General features: G+C 37.7%; 1 protein-coding gene across 1 annotated transcript; it reads left to right on the plus strand.

Annotated features, from left to right (window-relative positions):
• Nucleotides 1-217: 217 nt before the first annotated feature.
• On the plus strand, nucleotides 218-14,794 carry LOC113673550 (phosphatidylinositol 4-kinase beta). Its single transcript, XM_027189956.2, has 20 exons — nucleotides 218-1,548; nucleotides 2,722-2,765; nucleotides 3,113-3,203; nucleotides 3,687-3,793; nucleotides 4,181-4,343; nucleotides 4,951-5,097; nucleotides 5,236-5,326; nucleotides 5,607-5,749; nucleotides 6,135-6,232; nucleotides 6,877-6,928; nucleotides 7,544-7,621; nucleotides 8,381-8,477; nucleotides 8,574-8,654; nucleotides 9,279-9,358; nucleotides 10,142-10,182; nucleotides 10,536-10,653; nucleotides 11,563-11,669; nucleotides 12,227-12,359; nucleotides 12,450-12,570; nucleotides 13,207-14,794. Exons 1-20 carry the CDS (start codon nucleotides 1,120-1,122, stop codon nucleotides 13,389-13,391), a joined length of 2,406 nt encoding a protein of 801 aa, XP_027045757.2. The 5' UTR covers nucleotides 218-1,119; the 3' UTR covers nucleotides 13,392-14,794.
• The last annotated feature ends 1,039 nt before the right edge of the window (nucleotides 14,795-15,833 follow it).

The following is a 15,833-nucleotide window of genomic DNA, read 5'->3' on the forward strand; positions in this document are numbered from 1 at the left end:
AGCCAAAAAAGCTTGCCTACCAATAAAACACAAAGTTATAAGACATTCTGGCCTCATTCTGCATTGGCTAGTGGCGTTAATGGTGTATTTGTTAGTAATAGGTAAACTTCCAAAGGTTTTTATCGATGAAAGACGGAATTTTGAAAACGAAACTTTCGTTTTTATAACTTGGTGGGATCCAGGTCTCCACGGCTTCACATGGCCAGGCCTCGCTCAGCATTGTGGGTAATTTGCAGCGGCAGCTGTTCTTCCTGCCATAACCATCACATCGGAGTTGTATAGGGAGAAATAGTTGAATTTATTTCCCTGTGGCTAGGATATCAACAGGAGATAATAGCTACACGGTTTCCTTCTGCAGTGATTTGTGCCTGAGATGATAGGGTTTACAAGGGAATGACCGGAGTATGGAGACATCGTGAGTAGTACACGGACCGTATCAAAATCTGTCATTTGACTAAAAAGTACAATTCGCTTCACTGAACCATTGGAAAAGTCGTGCTTTCCTGGATAATCAGGAAACATTTTGTTAGCACGTGAAAGGAATCGACTTAGATCTTCGTTAACGCTGTTGCTGTGAACATTCTGGAGGAATAGTAACTTCTGTGAGTGAATTCCATTCCGCCCTTTCCAACGACGACCACAACATCAGCTTCACTTCCGATTTGATACTAGTAGCTCCTCTTGAAATTCTTCACACCATAAGAATTTCTTTTGTCTGGTATTGACACTTTCGGCGTCGTAACTGGTACTAACAACATCACTGCTCGGCTGAAAGAGAAGAAGAGAGTCTGTGTTAATTACAGTGCACTGCTTTTTGGTCATCTTAATTCTGAAAATTTCGATACATCGTTTTCGTGCCATCGTGACACGATAAATAAACTTCATAGAGAAAACGTGATTTTTCATTTTGTTTCCCTTTCGCAACAACAAGTTCAAAAGTCCAGTTTTGAAATAGAAGCCAAGCAAGTTGTGCGTGGTTTGCGGTAATAAACCTCCTAAGTCCATCTATACACAGTACTTTGTATTCCGTGCACTAAATGTTGCAGGAGCGCAATATAGCGTCGGAATTGGCCTGTCTAAGATTTTTTTCCCAGCGGTGAAGAATTTATTCCAACGGTTATGACAGAAAGTGAAGCATGTTGCACTTCACAACCAATTCCTTCCTCTCCCAACTCAAATCCTTTCAAGACTTGGCAAGATGTTGTAGGAACTGACTCACAATCCAGTGAAACAAACATACCTGTGAACAATAATCCAAATGAAGAGGGTTACACTCTCCCTCTTCCTAATGGTGATATGTATCATACGGAAATGGACTCACAATTGACAGAAAGCGATATGCAACAAAGGACTAAAGATCTTCGAAAGCAACTGAAACTTGACCTAGCTGAATCAAACTCTGATTCAAACTCTAGCCTTCCACCACCAAAGAGTTCTTGGTTATTGCGGCTGTTTGAATCAAAGCTATTTGACATGTCAATAGCGATTGCGTATTTATTCAATTCCAAAGAACCTGGAGTTCTTACATACCTTGGAAACAAACTATTTGTGAGTATTATGTGGATTGTTATTCTGAGATCAAAATGGATTGCAATAATTTACAACAATCCTGTTTTGATATCTCAATTCAGACACAGTTTGTAATTTTGCTGTAATTTAACTGTTATTATCTTGCATGCACAAACAATGATAATACTCTCCTTTGTGAGTAAGTCACCATGCCAGTAGTTTGACCTGTTGTAAACACTTACTCCAAAATAGGAAAATTTTTGGAAAAAACCTTTTTAGTCCTGCAGTAATTGTTTTAACTTGAAAATGACAGACTAAATGTAGAATCTAGAGCATATCTTAATAAGATTAAGCTGAGATTGATAAAGTAATATTGATTCAGAGCCACCTTTAATTTATGTGAATTTCAGATTTCTGATTTAGCTGCCCCCCTTTATTCCTGATAACTCCTAGAGCCATTTAATTTTATTATACAGAGGTGCGATTTATTGTGAATTTTCAGTTAGGTGTCAAAGCAATCTAAGATTGCTTAGGTTCTTGCTGCATCAAGGCTGGTGATTTTTTCATAAACTTAATTCTTACCTCTTGGAAAAGTAGATATAGAGCTTGAACCATTTGCAGCTTAGTCATAGTGAAACAGTTTGTATGTCTTCAGTTTGAGTTTGTTGTGGTTCCTTTTGATATTGGACTAATTGGAGCGGTTATTGAGTAGTCACGATTACTTTGATTTTGGTTTTATAGCATCCAATTGATATATTCTCAATTGATAACCTCTGGTAACATTGTGTAGCTTCATGAGATAAAGAAGACATAGCTTAATATTACATACTGTCAGGTATCACACAAGTGATAGTGCTTTTTGAGCACACCAGTTGGTTAGCTTGGAATGACAAGAAAGTAGACTTAAACTCCCAGCAGCCAAAGAGACAAAATCATGCATCTGGATTTAAATCCTTTTTTTTTTTGGTATTGACAGATTTTAATTATATATTTGTTCACAAATACAATTACTGACTTCAGTGTGCATGAAAGTGGTAGATACATGAATCTGTCTCAGGACTTTGATTTGTAAACAATCACCACTAATCACCTCCTCCTTGATGAATGATTTTTAACTAGAATTTACATTTTTCTTGATATCACACATGTGAAGATAGAGCAATACACAATCTCTTAAACAATTTATAATTGGGTTTGTTTTTTTTCTCCTAGACCTTTGATGATGAAGATGTGAACTTCTATTTGCCTCAGCTAATGTAAGTTATTGCTGTTTTGTGTAGTTTATGGTTATCACCCAATAAATGTCATTGATGTCTTTTGGTACTGAAATTTCCCCAAAGGTTAATTGCATAGCCAAAAATTTATGGTGGAGAATTAATGTTCGAAAAATTTCTTTCAATTTGAGTTTTGGATTTGAGTTTCCTTTTTGTGTGAATCTCTTGCTTACCTTTGACTTTCATGCTTAGATCAACAAGATGACAAGGAGCTGTTTATTAATTTATTATGTGCTTATGTGCTGTATTAACTTACGATACATTTCCTTTTACAACAGTATTATAGTCAGCATATTCTATAATTACTTGGCTAAAATCTTGTGTTCTAGTAACATGTACATCCATGTGGAAGAAGTGTCAGAGGCCCTTCATAGATATTTGGTGGAGAGATGCAAAAGAAGTTTTGCCTTTGCTCTACAGGTATGTGAGATTAATTAAACAGTTCACTTATTTACAATACATTAACCCCTTTTTTGGGCATTTTTTTATGTGTAATATGTGTGATTCAAACCCTGCACACACTTTGCCAATGAAAGTAAATTTTACGGCAGAGGCTCTTTTAGACAGCTTTGGTTACCATTATTATCCTAATCAACCAGCAACTGAATACAGCTCAAGAATCTTTGAATATGTATTCCTATAATATGTAATGCATGCTAGAGTACTGGTTGGAAGTCTAAAAGTTCGATGGTGATAGGTAACTGGCATTATCATTGGGAAAGGCTTAGTACTCAGCAAACAAATTTATGTTTTATTGCTTTGTACACAACACTTCATGGGTTAGACTACAAATTATGGTAATCTGTGGCATGGGTTTTAGTAAATTCACAGTAGAACTTGACAATTCATGCTCAATGGAGTGAAGCTTTACATGTAAATTTATGGCTTTTAAAAACTCTCCAGGCTTCTTGGCTGTTGGAAGCTTACTGTGCTGATGGATGGCTACCATCAAGAGAATATGCCAGAGGTGTCAAGTTACTACAAATGATTTTGGATGAGCTCAGGCCAAGGTACACCTGCATTTCATAAAATTCTCTTCTATAGCTGTAGATTTAATTCTGGTTGAGTAATTTCATAGTTCCTAACTGACAAAGTTAAAGTTAGGAATGTTGAGGGAATGATTCAAGAAACATTGTGATGGGATGAGTGTTTTGCTCCTTCAAAGGACAGTTTTTATAAATGCTCTTGCCTAACATTGAAACAGAATTTAAAAAAAAAGAAGAAGAACGAAAAATGCCCCATGCATTCATACAAAATTTTGCTGGTATGTGATTGAAATTCATTGCATGTTGAAAAAGGAAACATTTTCTATAATGCATCAAGTGCAGTAAGTGTTGACTAACATTTTTCATTTATCTATGCATGTATTTATATAATATCTATTTTACTTGTGACAGGTCACCCTTAAGTCCATCTGGATCTGCTGGTTCTCACACCTTACCTTTACCTGCTTCTCCAGGAGCCACAGGCTCAACATTTACCACTCCACCAAAGAAAACTCACCAGAGATCAAAATCAGATGCAACTGCTGCTATAACAGCTTCTAGTCGTCTGATGCAAGTTAGTGATAAATAGGAGGGGACTTGACAATGAAAATGCATGATTGAATAAATAAATAAATTAAAGAGATTGAATTTTAGCATGGGCATCCTGACAAGGTGGATTGTTGTCCACTTTTTTCAACCTGTTGAATTGGAATTTGAAATGTTGAATTTTGTTGGTACAGGGAAATTAGAAATCTAAAAAAAAAACTTTTGGTAAGGATGAGAATTTACAGTGAACTCAGTTTCCATGAAGCATCATGCTTAGGATTGAAACCAAGGACATTACAAGCCAAATGCTCTCATTGCAGTATCATCCCTGCCAATCCCCTAAAAATTGCAAACAATTTTGCATATCCGTAAAATACTGCACAAGGAACTCATATTGATGTAAGGGTGACCAGCATCTAATTTCTCCTCACAGTAATGCTAAACTAAATCATTCATGAAGAGTAGGAAAATAACAGATGATTGTCAACCTAAGAAGCTTTGATTGCTTAAGAAATTCTCCTTTTCAGTACCTAACCCTAAGCAATAGAGAATAGTATGGAAAATATGGATACTGAGGTTGGGGTATAAAGGTTTACATATTTGCAGATGTCTCACAGCTTGTCTTTTTTTTTCAGTCAAATGAATATGAATCCCCAACTGGAGACCTGAGATATGGCCATGCATTTGATAGCCGCTGTGCCAAACACTCGCCAGCAGTATCTCCCAATGCCTCAAGTCCTGTTCTTTCTGAGCTAGATCGCACTCCAGATTGTGGCTGCCAGGTTAGAATTCTCTCTTGGTATTCTTACATCATTTCATACAATCATGCTTGTTTTCTTTTTTCTTTTTTTTTTGCATGACTTGTTTGCAGTTGAAATAGCCATTTGATGATTTGTCTTCTTCCTTTATCCTTTTTTCAGTCCCCAAAGCTGGTAGCTCAAAGAGAGTTCATAAGTGCATTGATTGCAGTAGGAAAGAGGCTCACATCTTTGCCAACAAAAGAACTTAAGAGTGAGTTTGTTTAACCCTTTAATACTAACAGTGATCAGCATATAATTTCTCCTAACAGTTATACTGTTGAGTTGTTGATCTGGATTATGAGAGTTAAGGGAATGATCGCTAATGTAAGAAGCTTTGATTGTTAAACAGATTCTCCTTGTCACTACAAAAGTGAATGTATAGAGAAGAATGTGGAGAATATGGATACTGATGTTAGAGTATAGAGAGTTAACTACAGTGTATATAAAGTTTTTACTGACATGATTACTTTCCTGTTTGACCCTTTCCGTAGCCTCTAGACTGTATGCAGAGTTATCACTCTTAAATCTGAACTTGCCAGCCAAAGTGAGCTTACCAGTTCACAGTGGAATTGGAAATCATTATGTTGTTAGAATACCACACACTGCAGCAGTGGTTCTAAACTCCAAAGATAAGGTTAGCCATCGTAGAGTGGGATACTAACAGATTCCTACCAGTGCTTATAAGATTAATTATTTTATGGCAAGGTTGTTATGAGGTAAATCAGAACATTCTGATTGCTTCTTACTTGGGCGGGATTTTGTCATGAGGATCATTACCATGGAAACAGTCATAAGCTGTCAATTTTTGTTCACTAATGTATGTTTATAATTATTCACCATGTTTGTTTTTAATTGATTTGAATTAATTGTATCTCACAGATTTGTAAATGTATTGAGACTTGTGAAATGTATCCTAAGAACTGTTTATTATTATCATTATTAGTAGTAGTGGTAGTAGAATTAGTATCATCATTTAAAGACACTGTGTGTGTCTTAAGAATCTATCTGTTGCATTGCAGGCTCCATACATGATATATGTTGAGGTTTTGTGTACTTCAGGAAATGGAGATGATCCATTCCCAACAAAACAGTTCCAACCTACATTACGACAAACAAGGTAACTCAGCAATAATAACATTGTGCTGTACTTCATTTGTATTCATTTGTACTTCATTTATAAACATTCTATTGTAAACAAACATTCAATTCTAATTACTTTGTTACATAGATGGTGTAAATAAGGGTAGTTTATATCAGTGAGTGTTGTAAAATTGCATTATCTACTCAATATGTTGTAAGCAGAATAACCTGGAGTCTAGTGTAAGTACTGTGTATGAAGTAATTGTTTACGTAAGTTTCTTTTTTCTTTTTTCTTTCTTCCTTCTCATAAATAAATAATTAATTAAAAATAATAATTATAATTCCTTTGGGAATGAGGATGTGCACTGGACTTCCCCTTGGACATGTAGAGGTTAATAGTTACTATTATCATTGTCATTTTACAATTTATGTGCACTATTGTTTTAGGAAAGCAAGAACAATGTCATACTATTTCACTGTCAGCTCCAGTATCACTAACAATATTGTTATCTCCTATGGCTTCTCTATATGACTGATACATTCATTTTTTAATAGTTTATTACAACTGTTTTCGTTACAATTGTCTGTGTTTCTTTCAGAGTCACTTTGACTTCAGCTGACCACCAGTAACACACACACGCGATTCCTGATTACTAATATTCTTCAATTTTTTTTCTGTAGGTCTGAAGAACATTTGCCAACTTACTGCCGGTCAGAAGTTTCTCAGTTTGCAGTGAGTAATTGATAAATTCAGTTCGATAACCTGTATTAACAACTGCATCGTTAAGTGGAGGTTGAGTGCCTGAGACATTTGGGAGCTGCCACTATCGGCAGCCAGTGCCTAGATGGAGACTGCTCCAATGGCTGGCAAATTCTGGCAACCTAGCCATGAGCCTCCATGCAGGAAAGAGAAACAGGCACCCATCAAACTGAAAAAAAATTGAAAAGAGAGGGGGAAGGAGTAGGGAAAACTGTCTGGACGGTGAGCCCCCACTCAAAACAACACTGAAAGTTCATGCAAGAACGCCTCAATCAAATGGCACTTGGAATTCTGAGGCATGCACATATGCAAAAACTGTAAACTTCTAGAGAATGCTGTTGTTCTTTGTTGTTAACTCAGTCTTTTAAATTGCATTTGACTGCATTTATGTTGAAGGTCTTTCTGTCTTAGGATCATATAAAATGATAAGTGCTATACCTGTTACACATACCCACACCTGTTATTTCAATCATAGAGAAAACTGTTCAGAAAATTAAGCATAGAAAGTTTCAAAAAGGGCACAAGAGTGGTGTTCACTATCTGAGTGAAAATTTAACAAGAATTTCATTTACTTTGTTGGTGCAATAGATATCATCTGGTGGTGACTCTGACGATGAATGCTGGTCTACTGTGATAGAAGATAAAACAAATCAAGACTCAGAGGATGTAAGTTTCTCTTTTTGATTATTTATTGACCCTTTAACCCCTAAACGTGATTAGCATCAAATTTCTCCTTACAATATCATCCTTGAATCAAACATTAAGGTCACGAGAATAAAGGAAATGAAAGGTGTGAGAATAGAGGAGATGATCACCAACTAAAGCAGCTGTTGACTATTACACAAATTCTCCTTGTCAGCCTCTTTTGGAATGTATAGAGAACAGTATGGAGAATATGCATACTGATGTTAGGGTGTAAAGGGTTAACAACATTTTTCTTTTGTTTTTCCTTTCCTTGGGTCTGTTTACCCAATATGTGTGTGATTTGATTAGAGCATCAGTGACACTTTTTTGTTCCTGCCACTTTTGAACATCATTTGTGATCTTTTACTGAACAAGCGCACAGCAACATGTAATATATTTGTTAGTTAGGTAATCCTTAACCCTTTAACTCCCAGAAGTGATTAACATGAAACTTCTCCCTATAATATTCATACAGTATCCAGCAAAGAGGTAATGAGAATATTCAAACTTATCAGGTAAAAGCTGCTATCTTGATCTAGCAACAAAGGGGAGAATTAACGATGAGATCTTGAGAGTTAAAGGGTTAATATTGCATTGCACATCATTGCTAAAGTTTTGCCCACGGTTAGCGCACGCATTATGAAAAAATGACAGCTTTTTCAGGGAGCATCCGAATGCAGGTTCTCTCTCAGCAAAATGACTTCAAGGTAGTTTATTTAACGTATCTGTTGCCATTTGTAGGGCCCTTTTGTCGCTGCTGGGGACATAAGACGAAGACTCTCAGAGTCTCTCAGTGCGCCTCAGGCCTTGTTCAAGAGAGACCCTGAAGATCCTTCAGGTAACAATTCGACATGTTATTTGAAAGTGCTCTGTTGTGCTTATCCTTTTTTCTTCATTTGCTGATGTGTTTCATTCGGCTTTGGTCTCATTTTAGCCGCTGTCCTCAAGGAACCTTGGGAAGAGAAAGAGGCAAGGATTCGAGAAGCATCGCCTTATGGTCACGTGCCTAATTGGAATATCCTCTTTAACCCTTACCCCTAAGGTTAAGTGGCTTTTAATTTCTCATAAGAGTATTTCCCTTCAATCAAATGTAAAGTTCACGAGAATGCAGGGCATCATCGCCAATTTATGAAGCTCCTGATTGTTGCACAAATTCGCCTTGTAAGTACCGATAGAAATTGTCATGCGAACAACATTAGTGTAAAGGGTTAATGTCGGGAGATACGCGTGCGTTTGGAACACAATGTTCTAGAGTGCGCCATTTTAGATGTGTGATATCATTCACGTTTTTTGTGATTTAAGCGGAGATTTTAGGTGCAATTTATTTTTGCAATTGTAACAAATGGAGAAATTCTTGGTGACATGTTGGCAATACCACTGTATCTCCCCAAATGGAAGGAACCCAACAGGTTGAAATGCCACACGTTTTTCGGACAATTTATAAAATAACTATGACATACTAAGAGCCCTCCAAGAAAAACCAGAACTTCTTCATAATCACAGGGCTTTAAAAATGAATAAGAATACAATGAAATTCAAGATGCAAACTTAAATTACCGTTAAAAAACGAGGTAGCTTTTTTTTTTAACTTAAATAAAGCGTGCGAATTCATAGAAATTTTCTTGACTGTTACGTTCACAACTGTTACCGATGATCGTAAAGTGTGGCGATGATCTTCGGCAAGAACTTCTGGCCTATCAACTGTTGCTGCAATTCCAGGTTTGTTGTACGCCGTTATCGCTCGTTATGCCGGCGTGGAATTATTTCAGTATCGTTTATTATCTTTTACTGGAGTTTCTGTTGATGATGCAAGCGAAGGTTAGTACCCCCTTCCCCCGCCCCAATCTTTAGTATGAAGAGTAAATGCAGTTGCCACACGTCGTGTGAACATTGCAGTTTAGGTGGACATGACTAGAAAAGGATTGCAGTGAATTTGAAATCTTTTTAAATCCCTTGGACCCCTAAGAGTGAGTGTAATTTTTTCTTGCAATATCTCCCCTGAATCACAAATCATGGTCGCAAGAATAAAGGAAATGATCACCAACAAATGAAGTTCTTGATTGTTAAACAAATTCTCCTAGTCAGCTTCTACGGAAATGTTTGGAGAACAGTGTGGAGAATATGTAACCTGATGTTAGGGTGTTAAGGGTTAAAACTAAGGATGTCACAGTGGTTACGAATGTTTTAGACTCCCCGAGAGGGTTTCTTTGCGAGTTACCGAGGATCTTAAGGGTAGAGTTTCCAAAAGGTATTTAAGTCGCATTAATGTATCTCTTGGTGCATGAAGGGTCTCCAGCATTTACCAAGAGGTGAAGGATATCACTTAGTCAGCCTGGCACAGAAATATATCAGTGACAGACTGTTGAGACTGTTGCCAACTCTTCACACAACAGAGCAATTGGGGTGTAGAGTTAAACTCTTGCAAATAGTGTTAGAATTCAGTTGCAAAATGAATAGTCTTCACTTCCCTCAATAAGAGTGCAATTTGTCTCCTTACTGCAGGCCATTTGGAAACAGGAAAGAGTTCCCTTGCGTCTTCGACCGTAAGTAGAACATTACAACATCCAATTTCTCCTCACAGCACTACTGCTGAATCATTTATTTGAGATTATGAGAATAAAGGAAATGATCGCCAACTGAAGAACCTCTTTTTTTGGTGAACAAATTCTCCTCGTCAGCAACTTAGGAAATGTATAGAAAACGGTATGGAGAATGTGCATACTGATGTTAGGGTGTAAAGGGTTGATGTTTTGTCTCATAACTAGTCAGCACCTGATGACTCTACTTCCCAGTTGACTATGTTTTGTGCCCTTGTTAAGTCACGGAACATCTACGTTACGTTATGTTTCAAAGGATTGCGTTGAATCTTTAAAACACTTCATCTTTTCAATGTTAGGTACGCTGTTATGGTGACCTCGAGCGACAGTGGGCTTATTGAACCTGTAGTGAACGCCGTGTCACTCCATCAGATCAAGAAAAACAGTCAGATGTCACTCTTGAAATACTTCATCAAGGTACTTAATCCTCACAGGCTCACATAACTATGAAATTAACTCTTTCACCTCCAAGAACCCATTAGTAATTATTTTGAATGTCTTTCATACAGTTCTTTTGTTGTTAGTTTAGATCACCTAATAATCCCCTAATTGATATTTTTCTTTATTTTCATCTCGTCTGCTCGATATTGTGTTAGTATTGTTAGGAAAAATGATGTCTTGGTCTCTCATGGTTAAAGAAGTCTGGTGTCTTAAGTTGAATCTTGGGTTCACACATTAAACATTGAAACTGGTCGAAAAATGACGCCATTGTCTCTCTGATCCAGCTCATCCAATTCAATTCCACTGAAACATGGTCTGTTGTAGGCAAATGCTTTGAATGAGAAATCATGGCTGAAAAAATTGTTTATGAAATTGAAACGCAGAGTATTAGCATGGTGCGTTGGGTCTTAAAAAAGCATCCGAATTAAGCGAGGAGGAGAGAAGTTTTTCACCATAGTATCACGTCAAGTTTGAGAGTTCTAAATTCTAAAATTTAGCCAACAGGAACAGCGTCAGTAAAGGTTTCTTTCTTGAAAATTATCCCCAACTGGGGTTTTTGGTAACTGTATATCGCAAGTTTTCCTTCAAGGCAAGAGTACTTGTTGAGAAAAATAGGTGTTTACTATCTATTTTTGATAAGTATCGAAGTTATCTACACTTGCAGACAACTTTTGCCTCTCCTTACTCAAAATCTGACACTTTAGTTGTTAGAAGGAAAGAGCTCTCGTGTTCCGTCAGTCAGATTTTTTTTTTTTTGGTGGTGGTGGGGGGGGGGGGGATTCACCAAAGACAACTTACGAGTATGAATGCGGATTTATTCCCTTTAGATTTGATTTGTAGTGTTTGTGCAGATGTTTCAATTGAACTTTTATTCCCCGTTTTTAGGAGCACGGAGAAGTGAACTCGGAAGAGTTCCTCAACGCTCAGCGAAATTTTGTCCAAAGCTGTGCTGCTTACTGTTTGATCTGTTACTTCATGCAAGTTAAGGACAGGTAATAACAATATGTTTTTGACTCTGTTGATAACCTCCGCTCAGGTTGTCAAGCGTTAGTCACTACTACCGACAACAGTCCTTCTCAGAACTACACTTACCGCGACGATCAGACTACACGATCACATCTCACCCCCGGGTTCAACAGTTAACTATAATGTGCTTTTCCTTAGTGGTCAAATAACTTACTCTTAGGGGTGATTTACATCCGATCTGAGAAGCTGTATCTTGGTATTTTTCAGAATCTTGTAGGTAGTTAATCTTCATCATAAACCAATTAGAATATTTCGGTAACTTCAGGGTTGTGCTCTAACAGAGCGCGGGTTCTACATGCACAGGCGACTGGCTTTTGTTTTGTGTGGCTGATAAAACTTTGCTTTTATGAAAGCTTTTAGAGCTGAGTATCCCAGATTTCTGAGACTTTGTAGGTATTTTTGGACCATCTTTGGAGGTGTTCTTTTTTTACCTACGCATCTTTTCCATAGCTACAATTTGGGCTCTTTCTAGACAGAACTGTCTCTTGCAAATTAAATGACCTAAATATTGTTTATGTTGTAGGCACAATGGCAACATTTTATTGGACGGAGAAGGCCATATTATCCATATCGACTTTGGCTTCATTCTTTCGTGTTCTCCTCGAAACTTAGGTTTCGAAAGTTCCCCCTTTAAACTCACGCACGAATTTGTAGAGGTAACGTCATTTTGTCCTTCCCATTCTCGTTATCTTTATTTTGTGTTCTAGATTGTATTGAGTAATAAACGATTTCTGTTCCATTTGAAGGTTATGGGCGGAATTGACAGCGACATGTACAACTACTTCAAAATTCTGATGCTTCAGGGCTTCTTAGCCGCGCGAAAGAACATGGACAAATGTCTTCAGATAGTGGAGATTATGCAAACAGGTACATGATTGGGTTTGCCCCTTTTCTCATAAGAATCTTAGCACCAGAGTTCGTATAGAGTGTTGAATTCTTGAAAGAGTACGGAAATATCAAAACTAATTTTAAAGACGTGGGAAAAGTATTGATCCTTCGCGCGAGTCAGGAGGAAAAGCAATGATGCTATTGTTTTTTTGTTTTTTTTTTTCGCTGAGTGTTTTGATTCGCTCGACGGAGTTCCCAACAAAACAGGGACTGCGCTCTTGTGGAGAAGGGGTTCTCTTGCAAGAGAAGTGGTTCATTCCAATTTGAGATCTTTGTTGGCTAAACTGATTTTATGCAAATTACCTTTACGAAAACGTTTTATCAGTATTGTCAGTTAATTTGCAATTTTGGGACAACCCCCTGGCGTCTGCTATTCTGCTCAGGTCATGTCATTGAGCTCACTCTATAAAATTATAATACTGAGTGGTCTTGAAAAAGTCTTGAAGGAGCTTTGAATCTCCTTGTGATATTCTGTCTGCCTGAGCTAAGTAAGTAGTATTCCTCATCACATACGTTGAGGAAACCTTATTGAGGCCATCGGGGAGGTCGTTGGGAGAGAGGCCTGGTACAGACTATTATCAAATTCTGATCTGCATTTCGTGTTATTGTACTCAGGTTCACAGCTTCCATGTTTTAACCGAGGCTCGTCCACAGTTCCCGCAATGAGAGAAAGATTTCATATGAACCTAACAGAAGAACAGCTTGACACGTTTATTAATGAATTAGTTGAGACTAGCATGCACTCATTGACTACTAAACTTTACGACGGTTTCCAATACCTCACGAATGGTATTCTTTAACACGAGACTGGCTCGGCAGGCAAGACGGCTAGTTTCTAATATGGTCAAATAAGTGTACCACAAATTTGCACCGAACAGGGAGATACCCCTCCCCCCCCGACTGAACGTTCGACAGTTCTTTTAATTAAGTTTTGAAAGCACAGGGTACAGAATGTAACAAGCCAGGGAAGGTTTCGAGAACACTTCAACAAATGAAGGAAAGTGTATCAACTCAGATGTAACAGTCAATATTGGGGGTACATTTGATCAATGCGCTGTATGCTGAAAAGGCAGACGGGCTTGCATTCATCTTTTTTTTCCTAACACTCGAAGGGAACCTACAGGTACCCAACATAATTGCAAAGGATACGGGTTGGATATGTTCTTTTGTGAAGGAAAAGTCACTGGACAACGAATTGGATGGAATAGCACCAGGAACTTTTACCAGGAAAACGACAATTTCTCAGTTATTGAACTAATGTTGTAGATAAAGTTTAAGTCAGCTTTGTGCTCCTTCAATTTAAATAATGAGCTTCTTCGCAACGTGTCCTCATTAATTTTTTTGGGGGTCGTGCAACGATTTGTCATGTATAATTCGGCGATGTTTGGTAATTTTGACGTCGTTTCCAATCAATTTGACTCTGATGTTTTCTTCAAATCCTTTACTTAATTTGAAAAATATCATCTAAGTATTTTTAAAAGAATTAATATAATGACTGAAAAGAAACGGGTTTTATGGGCTAACAATGACAACCGTTGTGGGTGGTTAGTTCTAATCGGCACCAATAGGCCATTTTTCAGTTGTGTGCTTAGTTGCCAAGCCTTTGATTTGGAGTGAGGCTGAAGGTGACCTTAGTGTGATAGAGACCAGTATCTAGTTAGCATGATAACAAATTAATTTGCATTTGAAAAGCAGCAAGGTTTGTATCATAACAAGGTCGCCCTTAGCCTTATTCCTGTTCAAAGGCTTGGCAACCAAGCACAACTGTAAAATGGACTATTGTTAGTGTGAAAAGGAAATGAAACAAGATACATGGACTCAGGATAAAATACTTGTAAATGTAATGTAATTATAAATAATTCGAGCTTCCTCATTTTCAAATCGCTGTATATTGTTACCTCTAGAATTATGGATTCGGTTTTATTTTATTATTATTTTTCAAAAGGAATACACTCTTCACTTTCATAAACCTCTCATCATGGACCTCAAATGAAAGATGATGTGATGTGGCTGGATTCTTGAGAACTGCCTTAAGTTTAACCTTGATAGTTTTACTTAGATCGTCGAAATTGCTACTATTTGATTGCAGGCACACGTCTTGGTTTTCGTGCTTTTGTAATGTCAAAAAAACTATTGATTATCATTTTGATATTTTTAACAATTTGGTTAATAAAACGAGCTGTTCTTGCTCGCTTTTTCCCACTATCTGTCCTCGTAGTTAAAGAATTGAGCTAGTAACCTTTCAGGATTGAAACGCAGGTTTATCGATTCATTTCGATCCATTTGGGGTCTGAGTTCAAGAGCGTTCAAAAGTCGAGCATGCGCGACCGGATCAATTCTGGCCGGCCGCGCGCCAATATCTCGCGCAGAATTTCAAAGGAACATATCATAAATAACCGCTGTCTTGCAAAACAAGAGAAATAAGACTGAAACTTTTGTAGAAATCTGTAGAAACGTAGGGAAAAGAAAAAGCTGGGGTAACCTGTCGATTAACCATTCTATTTTGAGCTTTACTAAAACACGTTATATGCCTTGTACACACCATGACTTGTTAGCTTGTGTGACTGTTTATACCTCTTGCCTTTGACGGAAAGAGGCTGTGCCTTGAATACCTTCAAACGGCTGCATTTCGACTTCAAAAGGGAAAGCGTGCGCTGTGGCATGTTTGTAAAAGCTTCATCCAAGGAGATTGCGATGGGGAATGCGGCCGATCCCATGACTTCCACTACAGGGACCGCGCAGAGGGAGGGGCTGGGGGGGCTTTAGTCCCCCCCCCCCTCACTTTTTGCAAGAATAAAAATTAATTAAACAAAAAATAATTTAACAAAAAATTTTCCTTCACGCATTCTTCTTTAGCCCCCCCCCCCCCCCCCCCCCACTCGAAAACTTGCTGCGCGGTCCCTAACTACAGAGATAACCAGGCAAAAACGGAAGATGTTGGACTTCAATGTTTGGCGAATAAATTTCTTAAGAACATCATTGCTTACAGCTTGCCTCAGGTTTGAAGCCTTCATCTTACTTCTGTGATTTACTTTATTTCATCTTGCAGAAATATCTAAATAGGTTTGATCTGCACATCGTGGAAACTTTGAATAAGAAAATTGTATTTATTTGAAAAGAGATCATTCTATAATTTCAATCGGCGACAAATACTCAAAAGAGCACCTAAATTTGAAAAGCCAGCAAAGTCCGAAATACGATACGTTGAGTTCATAAGGGTGATGCCATTCAATGGAATGATG

This window comes from Pocillopora damicornis, chromosome 4, assembly GCF_964200805.1.
Source record: "Pocillopora damicornis chromosome 4, jaPocDami1.2, whole genome shotgun sequence".
In the NCBI taxonomy this organism is placed as follows: domain Eukaryota; kingdom Metazoa; phylum Cnidaria; class Anthozoa; order Scleractinia; family Pocilloporidae; genus Pocillopora; species Pocillopora damicornis.